General features: G+C 41.5%; 1 protein-coding gene across 5 annotated transcripts in view; it reads left to right on the top strand.

Moving 5' to 3' along the window:
- Window positions 1–17,207, top strand: part of pcdh7b (protocadherin 7b) — a 137,885-nt gene extending 120,678 nt beyond the window's left edge. For 2 of the 5 annotated variants that reach the window (XM_066681740.1, XM_066681739.1), the window contains exon 3: window positions 13,026–17,207. In XM_066681740.1, the coding sequence (XP_066537837.1) occupies window positions 13,026–13,450 (425 nt within the window). In that variant the 3' untranslated portion in view covers window positions 13,451–17,207. Of the gene's footprint in view, window positions 1–11,740; window positions 11,760–13,025 lie in introns of all 5 variants that reach the window. The other 3 variants (XR_010804227.1, XM_066681742.1, XM_066681743.1) reach the window with 3 other exon arrangements.
- Window positions 17,208–19,460: the final 2,253 nt, after the last annotated feature.

The raw sequence follows: 19,460 nt of genomic DNA, 5'->3' as shown, positions 1-19,460 counted from the left end.
AGGGACCCAAACTGTTTGAAGTGCTCTGTTCATAACAGACTCATCAGCCTCCTCAATCAATGTGGATAAATATTTCCCACAAGCCATCAGATTTAGAAGTGGCCCCACGCTCACAATAAGGGGAGGGTCAAAATCAATCTGTTTGGTAGAGAGAGAGAGAGAGAGAGAGAGAGAGAGAGAGAGAGAGAGAGAGAGAGAACCAGAGACTTTCAAAGACATTAGACAAACCAATCCCATTCCAAGGTTCTTTCCAAAGGACCCTAGCATACTACTCTGCTCTTATAGTTGCACACTATTGGCAGTTTAAAACATATAAAATGGATTTAAATACAGATCAACTGTAGAGGGGAATGCACTGTTTGCACTAGAAGAATGTCTTCTTTGGCAAGATACTTTAGAAGGAGCCGAATAAGAGGTTTGGGCACGAGTGGGTATTCCTTCTCTCAGATTTATTGTATCACCACAGTAGGCCAGGGACTTGAGCCCCCACAATTAAATCCCTCTTCCTTTTTTTTTCCCTCCTTCCTTTTTCTCCGTTGTTTATTTTTGGGTAGGAGAGAGACGGATTTAATGGAATCACTTTGTCAGGAGGAATCAGAGTCAAATGGGGGAAAGAGTCATGGCACAACGCTTTGATCGCGCCGGAGACGCCGGCGTAAACCCCCATGTGGAAGTGCATTTAATAAAGCATGCTCTTCTTTCTGATGAGCCTAGGCGAGACACGACAAAACCCGGCACCGTTTAATAATGCACTCTGCGCTTCTCAAGCCCACTGTTAGCTTAGCTAGCATTAAACGTTATCCTGCCTCAGAGCAGAGGATGTGCCGTATAGAGGCCTTGCTTCCCTGCTTCTTCTCTGGACGCGCTACAGTTTGCTGAACAAAAAATAAAAAAGGAAAAAAAAAGAACTTCAGTAGGAACGATGAGTTACTTTCATACAGCAGCACACAGCTATGAAAGATGAGCATTAATGGGTCCACAGAGATGCATACATCAACACACAGGGTAGGGTGTATACTCGTGTGGGTGGATGTAAGTTTCAAAGGTTTCGCCTGTTAGCAAGAACGACTGACTTTGAATTTGAGTGCTACACGCAAAACCTCTTAGCAAGGTGTGAACACAACACAAACACTCATTGACAAAAACACACACACACAAACACATTCAAAATCGGCACAGTAGGAAAACGCCAGCATTATAAAAGCCACATTCTCTTCTCATAACCCTGTATCTGCACACATTTAGATATAAGCACTCAGGCATTTGGTATATTCACATTAACATTATATATATATATATATATAGATCCTTTAAAGTAGCCACCTTTTGCTTTGATGACAGCTTCGCACACCCTTGCCGTTCTCTCAGTCTGCTTCATGAGGTCATCACCTGGAATGTTTTTCAGTGAATCTGTGGCCTCATCAAGAGTTGCTCGCCGCAAATGTGTTTGAGACCATAACTTGGACTGTGCAGGGGTAGGGCTGGGATACCCCATATACTAATAACTAATGACATGATGTGTCTAAATTTTTGACTGGTACTGTATATATAGTATTTATGTGTGAGTCGATATTTACAGGCCACTTAAGACAATAAGCAGTAATTATGTATCAGAATGTGCAGAAGTGCATTTGATGTAACAGCTGTGGACGTCAATATATATATATCAAGTAGAAGTGAGGTCTAGTAGTTTGACTTGAGTTATATTTTACAAACAGCATTTGTACTTTCATTCAAAAGTGTGAGTGTTGTGTGTGGTCCACCTCTGCACACACCCACAACCATACACACAAAGCTGCAATATTGCACACATTTGGGAGACACACACCTCACACACAGATGCTGGTGCACACAGTGGAGCGGGTGGCCTCAGTGTTTTGTGTCACTCCCTTCCCTGCTGTGCCTCAGGTGAAGAAAAGAGGCTATTGATCGTTTAGTTCCAGCCCAGGAGAGCGCTGCAATGACAATGCACCGTGAAGCCAGCCTTGATTTAGCACTAGCTGCCACTGTTAGGGGAGGGAGAGGCACACGCAGGCACATGCCCAATCATTTCTGATAACACAGCCCGACCTGTAAATGCCCTGCACCGAGCTACGCAGCAATATAGACTCATCTGAGGCTCATTTTTGCAAACATGTCCCTGCTGCCCACAAACAAATGCATTCTGAGTCCAGTTTCATATTTAATACTTAAGAATCAGGCTTGATTCAACACTGGAATAAGCTTTGAGGTTTGTAATTTAGGGGAGACAGCAGAGAGAAATCACAGAGAGAAAGCCAAAAGGACCACAGCCGTCCACATATATGTCACAGGAGACATTCCACAACTCCATTCTTTAATCGAAAGGCTGTGTACAGTTTGTATTGAAGTAAAAAAGCTCAGTATCACTTTAAAGCTAAATTGGTAAATACCCTTTGTGTGGCATCTCTTTGGCTCTATCTAATTAAAATGTGTCCACCCTTAGCACAAAGAGAGCACAGATTAAAACAAGGAAAGTTTCTTTCCCAAACTCAATCACAAGCTTTAATTGGGCCTGGGGAGCGCTTTCATAATTATCTGTTCCCACGCTTGCACATTAAGCACCTGAGCAAAAGAGAAAAAAGAAAAGAAAACACAGCCAAAAATAATGTGAAGTTTTCTGTTGTTGCCTGGGGTGTTACGTGTTTGCCCTCAATTTGGCCCTCGTGCCTTAATCTTACCATTGGAAGTTGTGTAAAATATTCCTTGCAGACTTGCTGTTCAAGCTGAACATTTTGTGTATCATAGCTCAATTTACCCAGCCTTAATGAGGGTCCAATCCCCCAGCAGAAGCTGACTGAAGCTGAGGACTAACTCACTCGAAAAAGTTCACCCGACTTTGATGAGGTGCAAGACGGAAGAGTGCGATCGAGCCTCGCGGCTTAATCCTCAGGAAATATGAACCGGACTAATTTTCTCAAGGTTTTAGCTCAATTTCAGCAGGCCCTCCAGGGCCAGCACACTCCAGTGTTTGTCAGGGATCTTGAGCAGCCCGCGAGACCCTCTCTCCCTCCGGTTAACTTAATTAGCCTCTCACGCCCCTCGGCATGCTGGGAATTAAACCACAGTGACTCATCGAGTGCTTTCGTGCGGAATACATGTGCGAAATTTAGCATACGTGCGACTGCAGCAGCTGTGTGGGCAGCAGGCTGAAGTAGCCACGAGGTTATGGGTTCAAAGACCGAGCTGTATGATACAGTGATGTCATGACCTGAAGCAAATGAGAAAACACTAATATCGTCTGTGGCTCCTCAGTTATGACCAGACATATTATAAGTTGAAATTTAGTATGGAAAAGATTCATATTCATAGAACCATACAGTCCATATGTGAAAAAGTAGGCTCCATTTTGAATTCATTGTTTTTGTGATGCCATGAAAAAGCTACACATTGACCTGCATCCACCCATTCAATCTATAACAGTTTAGCCCCGCCCACTCATACTGAGGTTATAAAGAGTGTTTTAGCTCGGAGTGCTTTTTGAATGAGACAAAATTCAAGGTGGCCAAGTTCATTTGCATAGATCACTTTTTAAAGCCACAGTAACACAAACACCCTGATTGATGCTAAGGATTAAATAGAAATTAGAAAATGGTCTTGGAAAACACGATAATGGCCTTATAATGTAATGTCAGTGTTGTAGTAATGAACCTTTCTTACCATAAATCTATTATTTATTATTCTATTCAAACAACTATTCAAACACAGTTGGAATTACAGTTCACTTTGAGCAGGAAACACTTTGTTTCAAACCGTTCCTTTGAATTATTTACTTCCTGTGTATGATGTGAACAGACCTCTGTGCCGAATCGCAGTTAAAGCAACTGTTAGATTTTTTTTTTCTTTATTTAAAATTCGGCGAATCGGCCCAACTTCATTGTACGACTCAAACAATCTGGTGCCCCTCTTTTCCTCATATATGTTTATATAGAGATAGAGTTATTCAGGCCTTTCTTTCTTCCCTCCTCATTTCCAGTCCCTCAGTGGTAAGTGGAGCAAAGCACAAACCGGCAGGTTTGCGGGATTTAATTGAAATTGTATTTTGACAAATACGCATTTAATGGTGTAAAATAGGCTATTGTGTGTGTGCGTCTGGGAGCGTGCGATAAGGCGACCAGCTCTGAGCCAATGAGACGCAGTCTAAAGACCGGCAGTGAAGGGAGAGAAATAAATAAATAAGTGCATACACACTCGTGCACGCACATGCACACAAACACATATTGGAGATTTTAACCCCGTCTGTCTCTCGTAGTTACTTCCTCCCTCAGCAGAGTCAATCTTATAGATGAAGCCCTACCATTTTCTTAAACACATTGCCTGTTTCACTATGTCTGTTTATTGAATGCCACATACTCTTCTCACCTATCCTTCTTTTGCTATATAATCTGTGAAATGTAAGGGTTAGTACCTATGAATGAACCTATGCTATGAATTATATTTAATTTATATTATTTTTTTTTTATTATTACCTTTTTTTATGAATGTGGGGTGAGGGCATTAGCTTTTCTGTCTTGCTGTGAGCTCTACATGTGTTTTCAAATGTCAGTTCTGTCTTTCTGCTCAGTCTCTGCAGGTTTGCTGATTTTGGTGGCATTGTGGTGGCATGGCTTGGATTTTAACGATGTGTTGTAATGGCAGAAGCTAGCTTTTGTTTTTGTCACTTTAAGTGCTAATTCATTTAGATCAGTGTGGTGGGTGTGCTATGTGGAACGCTTTAAAAGTGACGAACAAAAGGTTAGTACCATATTTATGCAACCTTCAGCTTATAATGACTGCTGATGGAAGGAGAGAGTGAGAGAGAAATAGAAGAAAGCAGTGAAAAATGGGGGAAAAAGCAGAGACAGAAAGGGAGGGTGTGTGTTGCATTAGGTAATTGGCAGCCACATCATCACTGGAATGAAATTATGCTAGTTAATCTCTCCTCAATTAATCACAGTTGGAGTGGTCTAACCATACACTAATTATTTCCCCAAGTACTGTTCACCATCATAGAGGACCATGTCTTTACCTATTCAGCTGCCTGAAGGATGTGCATGCACATTTCATTGAATATATTTCATTTAGGGATGGTTGTTGATATTTGTCTCACATAAGCAGTTAGTTTTCATTTGCATTAGCATATTTTAATTATCTATTAGAGGCGTTATCATATTGTGTATTAGTCACTGAGCGTAATACATTTGCTTTTTAAAACATTTTGTGGAAATGACCCAAAGCGCCATGTGAGGGGGAAAAAAGCATTTCTGAAACGCATGGCAACACAGAACACAAGGCCACTCCGGAGGAGAAGAACGGAAATGAAAAGGGGGAAAGAGAGAAAGATACACACACGTCTGTCTTGTGTTCACTGTACCGCAGCAGACATGGCTCTTGTCCCTGTGTTGTGTTGTGGCTGCGTTGTGTTGTGTTGGGTTGTTTTATGCTGTTGCCCTGGCTCACTGATGCGACGCCACTGAAAGCATATGCAGCTGGATGCTGAACTTACTGAAGCAAACCAGGTCAAAGCTGGCCTCTGCCATCTTGGAATTCTACCAGCGCCCTCCTTCCCATTCATCAGCACAGCCCTAGCGGGAAGCCAGTGCTACTTTACTCAGCGAAAAACACCCCCGGGATGACGGATGTGTCACTTTTACAAAACGGGAGATGAAAAATAGATAGCAATCTCAGGAAAGTTACAATTATTTACATTAACATTTTAAAAGTATGGAATGAGTGTTTTCCAATAAAAAAAACAAACAAACAAACAATATGTCATGTCATATGATGCTGCTACACTGCAACTTCACCTATTTGAACTATTATCAGTAAAACAAGGCAAAACACAACACGACGGCCAGATCTGTAGATGAGTCCATAGTGACTGTGAGGGCTGTAAAACACTGGGAATGAAAATATACATTAGCAGTTAGAAAGCCTTGTGTTGAAAACATACTAATCAAATCAGCGACAGCTAACTTAACTATAGTAAGATAATTACACTATATCATTTATAATTGAATGGTTTCTGAATGTTCCCAAAGAACAAGGCATGTTATATAACATCTTGAATCTAGATTAGATTAATTGAGTTTATGATATTTACATTCATTCAATTTCTGTAACCACTTATCCAGTTCAGGGTCGTGGTGGGTCCCTAGCCTACCTGGAATCATTGGGCGCAAGGCAGGAATACACCCTGGAGGGGGCGCCACACAGGGCAACACACACACATTCACTCACACACTCACACCTACGGACACTTTTGAGTCACCAATTCACCTACCAACGTATGTTTTTGGACTGTGGGAGGAAACCGGAGCACCGGAGGAAACCCACGTGGACACGGGGAGAACACACCAACTCCTCACAGTCATTCGGCGCGGGAATCGAACCCACAACCTCCAGGTCCCTGGAGCTGTGTGACTGCAGCACTACCTGCTGCGCCACCATGATATTTACATTAATATATAAAATAGTCATCATAACATTTGCTGTTATTAGTGTACAATATTATTCCAGGCATTTAGAATTCATACCTATCAGTCCATCACTCCCAAAATGACAACTATGTATAGTACAACTGACATTTTCAAAGAGTTTACATAGACAGATATTTAGCATCACTAAATCATTTACTTACCTTTGCTGTATGTCTATACAACTCAGCTATACATTTTTAACCTTCCCATTGATTTATAGCATGTGTGTGTCTGCTTGTAAGAGTCTGTCTGGGAAAGAGAGTGTGGGTAGGGGACTTTGATGAAGCCTGTTTCTCTTTAGCATGCCGCTAGGTTTCTGGACTTAGCCGCGGATGAAGAGCCAGACAGAGACTAGCACATCATTCGGCCTGTAATGAGTCTACCAACTGGGCCCAGCACAAGCCAATCAGACAGAGTCCTCATAGTAAAGACAAGAGCGAGTCAGTCTCTCCCTCTCCCTCTCCCTCCTGCTCTCTCCCCATATCAAACGACCTTGTCTAAAGGCTAGGTTAAAAGATCCAGTAAATATCACCCCCCACACTTACAGTAATCCTTCTGACACAGCATGTAGCCTACATTAAGCTCATGCTTTCTCCTCACCGTTTCTTGTCACCAATCTTCAGAGTTGTTTGAGGCTTATCAGCCAGAGCTACATAACACAGCTATATAAGAAAGGTGTTTTTTTTTTCTTTCATGCTATTTTCCTAGCATTGCCTTCTGAGAGGGACAAGCCGTTCTTTTTTTGGTGGAAACAAATGAGAAACATGTGAAGTGTCCCAAGACTTAGGCGAGTTAATGAACTGTTAAAGAGAGACGTTTTTAGCCTGGTAAGAGGAAGAGTGTGATGTGCATTAGAATTTTATTGGAGAAAAGAGAATGAGGGCGAGTGATAGGTAAAGGAGTCAGTGTTGGACGAGTGAAACAAGCTTCTTATTGTGAATGTGGAATGTGAGGAGCATGTGAAACTGGAGGTGTTTCAAAGGCAATTAAAGTAGTGAGATTACTCATTTTATTTTCTTTAATTTTAGAATGACAGAAGGGAAGTGTGTGTGGATTTTATTTTAATTTATGTATTATGTAGGTTTGTTCCGACTGCTTGAGTGTTCAATTCTATTATCAATACATGTTCACTTTCATAAGCGCATACCATGATCTCCTTCAGCTTTCAGTAGGATAACACACAATTCTCTCACCCCCCACCCCCCCCTTTACAAGTCATGTCAGTCATGGCGGGTCTCTGGCCCACATACAGCCTCCAGTGCTCTGTCACTAGCCTCACAACAGCAGGGAACCAACTGTGCCAAAGAATCCAATTTTGTCCGTATGTAATTAACTCACAGAATAGCCCTCAGCCATTTCTTCCGCTGCCCCCATCCCTTATCCCTCATTCTCGATCCCTCCATCGGCTAGAAGTGGATGCTTCTTTTGAGTATATTCAAAGGGCCTGCCTGTGGAAAATGGCACGCATTATGCGCCGAGCCCCCATTGGCAGAAAAGCCCACTATGTGGAGTGACAGTTAGCGTGTCGCGGAGCCACTATCGTTTCCGGCCTTCTGCGTGTCCGAGCTTCATGCACCCTGCCCCGAGGGGCCTGCCCAGCCACAGCCCCTACTGTTCAAGGCCTCCAGTGTGTGACTTTGTGAGTCTATAGTCTTAAAAGTGGCAGTGGGTCACATTTAGGGTCAGTGGGATTAGAAACCCTAAAGAGAAGAGAGAGTGCCAGGCTCTGTAGGGGGATTTGGAAGCTTTAAATGTGTGTTGCTCAATGGAATGACCTTTTACTGTAATTCTGTATGTGTGTGTGTGTGTGTATGACAATGCCCCTGAATGAGAGCTCACTCTTAAAAGTAAAAGGCGGCTTTCATGTTTCTTGGCATGGATGTACGGTTCTAAGAAAAACTTTTAATAGATAGAGAATCTTACTTTACTGAAAAGTTCTTGTGGGAACCAAGTGATTCTTTTCTGGCATGGCTACAAAGAACCCTTCATGATGCTTTTTATTTTTAATAATGTATATTAGCTCATTACTCTGTGTGTATAATTCCAGTCATCCATTCATACTGTAGGACCCATTCAGGTCTTTTGCTACTTTGAGGAGAAGAAGGGAACCTTTACAGTGAGAGCTGAGCTACTACTGGTATAATTCGCCCCGGTACATATTTGAGCAGATCTAATACACATACTATATTGGATTAGTTCAGGTTTATGGAACTTATTTGATTGGTGTTTTAAATACTCTGTGTTATGCATATAATGTGATGGAAGGGAGACATAGCTTGTGAAAATCACGATTACATGCTCTGCCGTAGCCTTCGACTGACCAGCGTCTAAAATAAAACAATGTTCTGTACCATCCCAATCACATTATCGGGGGGAGAGTCGCCAGTGGGCCCACAGGCTTAAATAAGAAACATAAACTTTAAATGGTGGAATCCAATTAAGGCCAGGTTAAATATAGACAGAGCTGAATTCTTCCTCAGTTTGATGGTGAGATAGAGCACAATGTTACTCTCTAATTTAGGCCTGTCACAATTACTTGATTAAACTTAAATACTTGATTAAAAACACCATTATTAAATTTTATGTCCTGATAAATCAGCAGCGATTAGCTGGCACTTTAGCATTCAGTCTTCCAAAGCTTATGCACAGGTTGCTTTTGTAATCAGTACAAAAGTATTGCAGTTTATCCTCTAAAGTAACACTCTAAAGTCAGAGGTAATTTTAACTTTATATCAAAATAGAATTTTAACATTCAGAGTACTGCAAGATTAAACACATGCTACATTTTTCAACAGTGTTTCAAGCAGTTCCAAGTCGGTTAAGTGAACCTAAAGACAGAAGTTGTGAACTTGCAGACTGCACTGAGGACTTGGCACACTACATTCAGCATTCAAGCCCCCAGCCAGAAAAACACATGCTGATGTTCTTGAGAGGAAAAGAAGCCTTGAGATTAATTTACAGAAGATAATCCCATTTATATTCTCATTTCAATATTGGTCTGAAAATATGCAGTTTTCTATTTACTTCAAATCATTCAGCCTTCATTATCTGTCAGAAATAATCAGAGCATTGCTAATGATCAATTCCTAATATAATAAGTGGTGACTGTATTACTCTCCTTTAGTATTTGCACTACATCACCTCCATAAAGATCTTTTACACTTCACTGGCCTGCTCATGCAAACCTGGCTCTTCTTTCCTTTGGCTCGAATGTGTTGAAAATGGGCAGATGGTTTTGTTGCGGTGACTAGACTGCTCATTTGAATGGAAAATGAAATGAATATGTTGGCCTCGTCTGCTTTTGATCAGTGGAAGTGAATGACTCTTCTTAGCCGAGATTAAACCAGTGGCGCTGTTATGAATCATACTCGGGCCGAGACCTTCAAGCGGCATTTGGATGCACAGTTGTCAGAGGTTTATACGCCATAGTGACTGACTGAGAGGCTCCGTACAGCAGCAACAGAAAGCAGCCGGCAGTGGACAAGCCGCGCTAATAAACTCACACTCACACACGCTGCGTCTTTGTTTGCTCTCACTGGGAGGAAGTAGTTGTCAGTGCGGTTGTGAGCGCTAGATGAAAGGAGAAAACGGAAGACCCCAGGGGGGAAGTGGATGGGGAGTGCATGAAGACAAGAGAAAAAGGAAGATTGGAAGACATTGAGGGAGAGAAAGACAGCCTTTGCTCAAAGATCACAGTGGGGACGCTGAGATGGTCAGATGGAATGATTGAGGTGATGTGGTCATCAGCTGGACCCTGACACTTTAACCAATGGCCAGCGGTCTGGTCAGATCAGGGGTGCCCCTTAAGAGCTCACAAAGCATTCAGGGTTGAGGCTGAGAACTGCAACAAGGCCCTGATGGCTTAATTGTGGAAGAGTGTGGTGTGCGAGAAAGAGAGAGAAAAGGTGGGAAAGGTGTAGCAGAGGCAGACCCTCCTTCAGATGATCATTATACACCAGACAGCAGTGTCAAGCAGGAGAAGTAAAAGTAAAATCTTATTTCTCCTGCTGCTACTACTGCAGAGAAGACTGGATTGAAACCATGATTGCACTGGTTGAGTGATGTGTCAGTGAATCTGTCTTGTTTTGTGTAAAGTTTTTTTTAGTAGGGTTTATTTTATTTTTCTATATACACTTTGGGGTCCAATATTTTTTGGGAGTAGAACGAGACCCCCAACCCCACCTCCCAAAAAATTAATAAATGCAGCTCTTGCTGTTGATGTAAATGAGGGCAGGAAAACTGAAAAGTAAGATGAAGTGCAATGTGATTGCTGCTTTGAAGCTGATTTCTACCAGCTATTTTCAATTACGAGTGTTTGGGTTTAAATGAGTTTGAACAATATTCTATACCCACTAGTTTATATACAAATAAGTGTTGCTTTTTTCTTGGTATCAAATACCAGGGCTGGGATTCAAGACTGTTATTGAGCATCCCTGCTGTAGGCTGAAGACTTACTGTCATTCTGAGCGTGCACACGTTCATCAGTGTGATTAGAACTGTTCAGGTAGCATAGCATGACTGAACACTCACCAGAGCGTGATGGAGATTAGCGATCGCGCCGCCACACCTCTCCTCTAAACCACCATCCAGCCTCACTCTTCTTAATGTGAGCCCAGCATGAACTCCACTGTCCCCAGCCTTTACTGAGCCACAATTCTATTTGTCTTCTTGGATGCTGAAGCTAACCCTAACTCAACTTACCCCATCTCAAATCACAGGGTCTTGTTAGCACCAAACTAGCGACAATTGCTGAAGTCCTTGGAGGGACTTGATGCTTTGGCCGGTAGGGGCTGAGGTCAGATGAACATGTTTGTGGGCCAGTCGAGGTTAATGCAGAGTGGGACCTGGCGAGGGATTTGTAAGAGAGAGGGGAAAGGATTAGGTTTTACAGGGGTTCATCTGTAAAAAGTCCCCAGTGTGTAGCGAAAGTGCTCATCATTGAAGCTGATCATGGCACAATCATCAGCCATTGCTTTTTGATAGCTGTTAGCGTACAGTGTTGACTGGATAAATGTAGTTGAAATCTCATGTTTCTTATTTTTAATCTTTTGGCTTTTGTCTGTTCTTTGCTTTTCTTTTTTTTAAAATACATCTTTTATGCACATCTTTTATACAACATAGCATGTGGCATATAATTCCAAAGTTTCTGAAATTAGAAGCCATATTTTCTTAACTTGATCCAATGTAGCCATTGTGCTTTTTGTAAAGATATAGAACAGTGTACAGATACCAAACAGTGATTCTATTTTATTCTTTCTTTGCAGGAGAAAAAGAACAATAAAAGTAAGCCATGGTTAAAACTAATCTTCCTCCTCAGCCAAAAGCAGCATGCTTTCTTTTAGATTTGCACTCACCCTCTCTTGCTTGTGTCATACCCCGCATTTGGTCATTAACCGACCATCTCTAACATTAAAGCTTTGGCACTAAAGACTGATAGAACAATGACAGATAGTGAGAGACAGCTGTTGTGTGTGCTTCCATGCAGTTTCCTGTCCAATTCAAACTGAAGCTTGGTCCATCCTTCCTGTCTCATCACTTTGTTCGATTAAGGAGATGTCATTTGTATGGAACAATTTAATTTATTTATTTATTCACCTCCTTCAGGAGATTTCAACTGAAGCTTTTAACCTGGACTTGGGTCATTTTCTGTATTTCTGGGGAAAAACAGTGCCTCCGAATATTAACCCAGCTTTCTGTTGCTAAGTAAAGATGTTTTTCTTCTGCTGTATAATGATAATAGAGCTTCTTCAGAATCTACTGAGTACAGGGAGGTGATTTAAAAAATATGATTTTTATATTTATATCTTCTCTCTGGGACTTAAATGGTGCAAGCTACTACTTTTGTAGACTCAGCTCATTAATCTGAAAAAACAAATCCGCATACACATGCACTCATATGAACACACACTTAAGCACTAAAGACTAGCAGCTAAACACACACCCCTTAGTCTGAGTTTTACACCATTAGTATTTTGAGGGAGAAACAACAGAACAGAGAGGATTTGCCCCCACGTTTTTTGAAGCATGTTGTTTTATGTTTGTTTGTTTTTTAAGAAAAATCACATCACTTTTTTTTGTTGATGTGTTGATGTTTGTGTATTATCTTTTACGTGGTATGCGTTAATCCTGAAGCTAAAACATCTCAGAACATTTTTAAATATGACTGAAAACACTAAAATACTCTAAATGTTAAATTTAGCAGATGATGAATAGTGAAGATTGATAAGTGTAGCTTTGTATTTGTTTTGAAACTAGCTTTAAAAAATTCAGTATTTAGATGCAAAGCATTTTATAGACCTGGCTTTATCTTTCTCTTTCTCACTCACTAACACTTAGCCAGCTGAAAATCCTCCCTAAGGGGATGCTGTTTGTTCTCATGTAGCTTTCTGTTCTTTGCTTCGGTGACAGTGTGTTGTTTTATGCTTCATGAGGCGCATACCACAGCAACATTATAGATGTATAGGAATGTCTTCTAGCTGCCAAAGATGAAATAGCTAAGCTACCTGCTCTCTCTCTCTCTCTCTCTCTCTCTCTCTCTGTTTTGTATAGACTCTCGGCCCCTGCCTGACGTAGCCATGACGGGTAAGTGCACGCGGGAGTGTGATGAGTACGGCCACTCCGACGCCTGCTGGATGCCGGTCCGCACTTCGCCCGAACGCAGGCCCAAGGCCACCCCTCCCAAGCTCTCCACCTTCATGACCTCGCCCGGGGGCAGCGTCGCCGAGCAACCTGGCAGCCAGGAGACGCTGGCCGTCGCCAACGGAGACCCCTCGCACCTGCTGGGTGACCGCAACCGCAACCTCCTCAACAAGAAGATGGCCTCCTCCTCCTCATCCTACGACGCCTTCAGCTCGGCCGGATTCTCCAGCTCTGAAGAGACATCCCGCCCCACTGAAGAAATTCCACTAGCGCCAACGGGCGAATACAAGCCCACGCAGTGTGGCACGCTCACCAGGCGGGAAGTCTACCTGTAAAACAAAAACACCCAACAAAGTACAGATTCAAATCCACCAACTCCAGACAGACACAGTTAGTAAACCAAACCCTGGCGTGAACGCTCCTCTCACTGCAAGCTTGCGCTCGTTTCAAAAATAAGCAGGACTCTTAATCTGTAAGTAATAAAAGACTTCAAAAGCATGGCAAAAGGTTCTGCGGATGCGAGAGGAGGACATGACCGAGGAGGAGGAGGTTTGAGAGAGACAGAGGGAGGCAGAGGTGGAGAGAGGGGGATGCTGGTGGATGAGTGCTGTGTTACTTTGCTGCTAGCGTTTCGGGCCCTCTGACTTTTTTTTTTCCAAAGTGCTGCCTGGTTCTGTAGACAACTTCATAAACAACATGCATGCATAATCTAGCCACTTAAAAGACTCAGACTATTCTCTTCTGTTTGTTCCTCCTTTTTTTTCTAACTGATACTAAATGGAAGGAAGCAGGCAAGACTGGTGCTGTTATTTTTTCCGTTCTATTTTTGTCGGTAGGGGAGCAGGATAATAGAATGTTTTTTTAATGCATCACATCTGTATGCAATCTGTCCAAGGACTGGACCTCTTACACTGGACAAACCCATTGAGTTCACCAAGAGACCAAAAAACCCAATAACAACAAGACAAATAAATAAAATACAGTAAAAATGCCAATCGTGGACAAGAAACAACGCATGAGCTTAGCGCTGATGGCATGGATAGTTAAAGCAAGACCATTTGGGGCCAGATACCTGAAACAGTTTGTGCATTGACTAAGGGGGTGGGGGGTCTGTAGATAACACTTTCTATGTCCAAGCGGCCGCATACAAGCTGCAACCGGTGAACACTGACCAGAGTGAGTTGCGTGCCTCACCTGCTTTTCAATACACGCATCAAAACACACTCATGCACACTTTCTCATGGGGGTGATGAGCTGTACATAATTTCAAACCATATTCTGGACACATGCTTTATACCTAAACTGTCAATCACCACACATGCCCCTCCTCTTCATTTTTTAATTTTTTTTTTCTACATCCCCGACCTGTCTGAGGTTGCCCATTTTTGCTGAAATATGCAAATGTAGGTAACTTCCTGTTATTTTGTTCAGGAGACATTATGCCGAGGTGTGTTTTTTTCTTTTGTCATCTCAGATTTAAATAGAATCCCTGTGACCTATGGCACACAACAACATACACAGTCACAGCACCTTACATACGTGTATTGGAACTACTGGGTCTCCCTTTAGATAAACAGATAGCTACCAGGGACATGATTGAGCTTACTTGGTCCTACCTGCTTGGGCTGGTCCAGCATAACATTCTCTTAGTAAGAGTTTAACTGAGCAATAAACAGATCAGTGTTCATTTGCGTTCACAAAACTGATACACACCTTAAGAATGAGAACCAGCTGAACGTACAATCACTAAAATGTACCTTTTACGATGTCAGTAGGTAAATGGCTGGCCAGCAGCATCTGTTGTGCTTGGCAACAATAGTTGCTATGCAGAAACCAAAGCTCTGTTAGAGACAAGGCCTCTCAAAATTAAACAAGACACAATTAGCTTTTATCTGGTTGTGTGCGTGTGTGTTTAAATATCTGCACACACCGAAACTTTCAGCAAGGATATCACACTCCACCTATAAACACCTACTTTCTTACACACACACACTCACACACACACATACACACACAGATATACATACATAAGTGAAGGTCCTTTGCCCACCAAGAGTCAAAACAAAACTAGTACTAAGTTGAGAGTACACTTCTGAGTATGAGGCACAAAATCCTGCCTTTTAATGTGGGTGACAATAACCAGATGCAATGAAACTATTATTTTGTACGTTAGAAATCCCTTCAGTTTTAACAAACTGTCCCTTTTGTTTTGTTTTTTTCCCTCCTCACAGCCTCCTGAATCTGTAGTCTGTGTGTACTACTCGTCGTTAAAAAGAAGTGCTCTGATGCTTATCAACTGTATACAGAAATATGTACTTTTTATTGCACGTTTAAAGGGATTCTTCTTCACTTACTATGAAGGAAAAAAAAACTAAAAAAATGAATGAAAAAAAATCTAACAAATGACAAAAAAAAAAGAAAAAAAAACCCTTAAAACTCTTACCCTGTGAACTTTGGAGGTCCATTTGCTTGCTTTTGTTATAAATGAACATTAGACATGTAATATGGCTTAGTATATCAGTTTGACGAGGATGAAAAATTAAACGTATACTTCAACTGTTCATTCATTGCTTTATTTAGCATCACTCTTTGTTACATTTCGCTAAATGTTTGCGTTTGATTTTCCTTTCTTCTGACCAAATGTTCTTTATTCATCCTTGTGATTGCTTTTCTTTTCATTTGAATTCTCTCCACCTCAGACTCACAGTGATATCATTGGAAGATTACTTGTGAACATTGCACATTTGTAACGTAATCCGAGATGATTCTCAGTTGGCATGAATTTACAGTTCTGTCTGTTTTTGTTTTCCAAATGTAAACTTTGTTAGAGCGTTCTTCACATGATTTTCTTTATCCTTTCCAGTGCCACTTTGTATATTTAGAGTGCTTCTGTACAAAAAGGAAAAAAAAAAGAAAACAAATCTATAGAGTGAATGCAAAATATGCAACTGTGCCTTTTTATACCGTTATTGGTATGACTCGTTGTCGGTTTTGACTAGTATAAAAACCAAGATGCTTTCTAAAGTGAAAGAGGAGTACTTTCTGCTCAAACGACACAAACCCTGGTGAAGTTTATATGATAGACTTTAAAGGAAAAGAAAAAAAAAAGTCAAAAAAAGCTTTTATCTTGTGGCTTCTTCACGTATGATCGGTCAGATGTTGTCAAGTCTATCAACAAGTAACAACTGTACACATTTTAGGTGATATCTTAGCATACCAATCCATCTGAAGTTCAAATTTTAGCATGGTTTCCTGACCAAACTGCTGTTTATATACAGACTAATGTTGATAACTGGGATCATCACAGTCGTGGCATTTAAGGAAGGAATTATCAATAGTCAATGCTGCAATAGTTAAGCTCAGAGCAAACGAATGAAGAGCTAAACCAAGTTTGTCAACAGACATTTTCAGAAACACGGTGGCTTCGTTAACCACTAACGAAGAATTCGGAGGACAGGTAGAAGAAATGGAATGTTGGGAAATTATAGTTTGCTGGCAAAACATACACCTCGGTGATGCACACTGATGCACGCGCACACAGATCCAGAGATTATGTTCTATATATAATGATTGATGTCAGTTCACACGTCTGAAGAAGTGATAAAGAGGAAGAGGTGTTGGTGCAGGGGAGAGAAGAGAGAAAAGGAAAGCCTTAGGGTGCAGCTGCTGAGAAATAGATGATGTGCTTTCATCAATATAATCAGAAAGCGTTTACCGGCAAATGCGAGTCGAAACTTCAAAGCTCGTAACCAGCCGAGGTGTGTGTTCTGTCTGCCTCGGACCTAAGGTTCTTAAGTGTCCAGACATTTCACAGTGCGTAGAGGGAGTTGTAATATTAACCATACTCTATTTGTCCTGCGACTTGGATATTAATGTAGAATTGACAAATCCGTTTTAATCATCGTTTTATTAGGAGTCACTATGCACGCAGCTTAGCTGAACATGGCAAAATATACTGAACGCTGAAGTCCACCTCTATTTATGAACTATTTTACATAATTTAATTTTTGCTTTTGTACAGGTATTTCTGTAAATAAATTGCTTGTCATTTTTGTCTTCTGCAGAAATTAAAATATAACGATTAAAAAAATGTGGCTGGCTTCCTGTTTATTGATTTTATGCTGCTACTGCGGGAGATACTTACTTCCTGCGACGTCCTCTCCACATCAATGATGCATAAACACCACAAATGTCGGATGAAGCACCTTCAGTGATGGTTCCATAGCACTAATAGTATGAGATGTACTGGAGCAGCTGCCCATGAGTGTAAAGTACCCCACCGTGCCCAATGCTAGAAAGGGATTAAAAAAAAACCTGCATCAGTGGGCTGTGGAGAAGATTGGAACTAATACAAAAGTTAGGAGAAACAAGTCCTTCTAGTGTGATGGGTTCTCAGCTGGTCTCATGTCTATCTGATCAAAGCAGCGGAGGGGACTGGGGGGCAGAATCATGCAACAGTTTATTATGAAAATAGTAAAATATTTAAAATCGTGGACTGTTTGAGAGATTTGTTGACCCTGTGAAAATCCAAACTCTCCCAGGAGACAGGATGAGGGCTGCTGAGTGTCCCTATCTGTCTGCACCCTTCACTTGATGTATGAGCTGATTACCAGAGCGGTAATTAGTGTTGCTGTCCCTTCTATTCCCTCTCTCACACACACACAGAGTCACACTTCATGCTGCCTTTTAAAAAGCAGGGAGGTTGTTTTTTTTTTTTTTCCTGTAATTAAAAATGATTTGGAATTAAAATAGCAGTCCCATTCATATCAGTGTCAGTCACTTCTGGTACTTCACGTCGCCTTCCCTACACACAGCTAATTTAGTTTGCATATTATCAAACTTTTCCTGTGTTTTTATGACATTATCATGGCGTGAATCTGTCTATCAAAGCCGGGCACAGACAGGCTTTATTTGGTGCTTCTTGTAAACACAGTAATTTCATATAATCGAATTTAAATTACCGCTGCAGCGCGCTGTTCCTAAGCACATTAAGAAATGTGCCGTATTTAGGTTAATGGCTGTGCCCTTAAGTGCATTATAACAAATGATGAACATAACACTTGCTAATAATAAAGGGTTTGTGCTGGTGTTTATGTAAAAGGGAAAAAAATCACCTATTTATAATGCATTATGCAAAATATAGAGAAGCTCCAAGTGCAGATTTCATCCAAAGATTCCTTATTTCCCCCCTCCTGCTTTCCCCCACCCCCCTCCTGCAAACGCTAAATTAAAACTAATAGGAGCGTAATTAATGTTTAGGCGATGCATTCCGAATGAATTGTTCCGAATAAAACTCTTTCTATGAATTAAGCACACTTTGCATATTTGAATGTCATGAATGATGTATGGATTGCGCTGGGAGTAATGGAGGCAGGAGAATTAAGCCACAACTTTTGAAAGAAAACTGACTGTCATGTGGAAAAATGTTACTTCTGGGCCTCTGCAAATGCTTCCCAGCTTTATGACTCAGCTTGAGAGGTGCTCTACTGTTAATATGTATCTTCAGTGGGTACATTCTGAGTAGGAGAGCTACCAAACTTTGCTGGACATCCACTAAGCCCACTTAGTTATAGTTCATCAGAAGTGCTCATATATTTCATCATCATCAGCTCCAAACCTTCAGTGTTTCTAGAATTGATTGGTCTTGTTAAACATTCCAAAATCTTTCTTTTATTTTAACTACATTTAATAATTATGAAAATGCCCTCTCTTGTGATTGGCTGCCATATAATAGCACTCAAGCCTAAACCGTTCCATAAAACATTTTCAGCAGCACTATGTGAATGAGGGTGTGTCGCAGTCACACAGCTCCAGGGACCTGGAGGTTGTGGGTTCGAGTCCCGCTCCGGGTGACTGTCTGTGAGGAGTTCAGTGTGTTCTCTCCGTGTCCGCGTGGGTTTCCTCCGGGTGCTCCGGTTTCCTCCCACAGTCCAAAAACACACGTTGGTAGGTGGATTGGTGACTCAAAAGTCTCCGTAGGTGTGTGTCTGTGTTGCCCTGTGAAGAACTGGCACCCCCTCCAGGGTGTATTACCGCCTTGCGCCCAATGATTCCAGGTAGGCTCTGGACCCACTGTGACCCTGAAATGGATAAGCACTTACAGATAATGAATGAATGGATAGGATCTCACCTCCCCTATTTTGCTGTTTGTCATCATTTGATGCCCACTACTGACTGCAGCTATTGAGGGGTGTCCTGGAATAGCTGCAATTCACCATAAATTCACCATGCCCAATGCCAACTAGGACTAGTATTATGGGGCTCCACAGCATTAAGCTGAGGAACAGATGAAATGTGTCCTCTCACTGATGGAGCACCGTTCAATATTTTGGGAGGAGCTGGAGT

This window comes from Hoplias malabaricus, chromosome 9, assembly GCF_029633855.1.
Source record: "Hoplias malabaricus isolate fHopMal1 chromosome 9, fHopMal1.hap1, whole genome shotgun sequence".
Lineage (NCBI taxonomy): Eukaryota > Metazoa > Chordata > Actinopteri > Characiformes > Erythrinidae > Hoplias > Hoplias malabaricus.
Note: the sequence above shows the minus strand (reverse complement) of the source record. Positions and strands in the feature narration are given on the sequence as shown.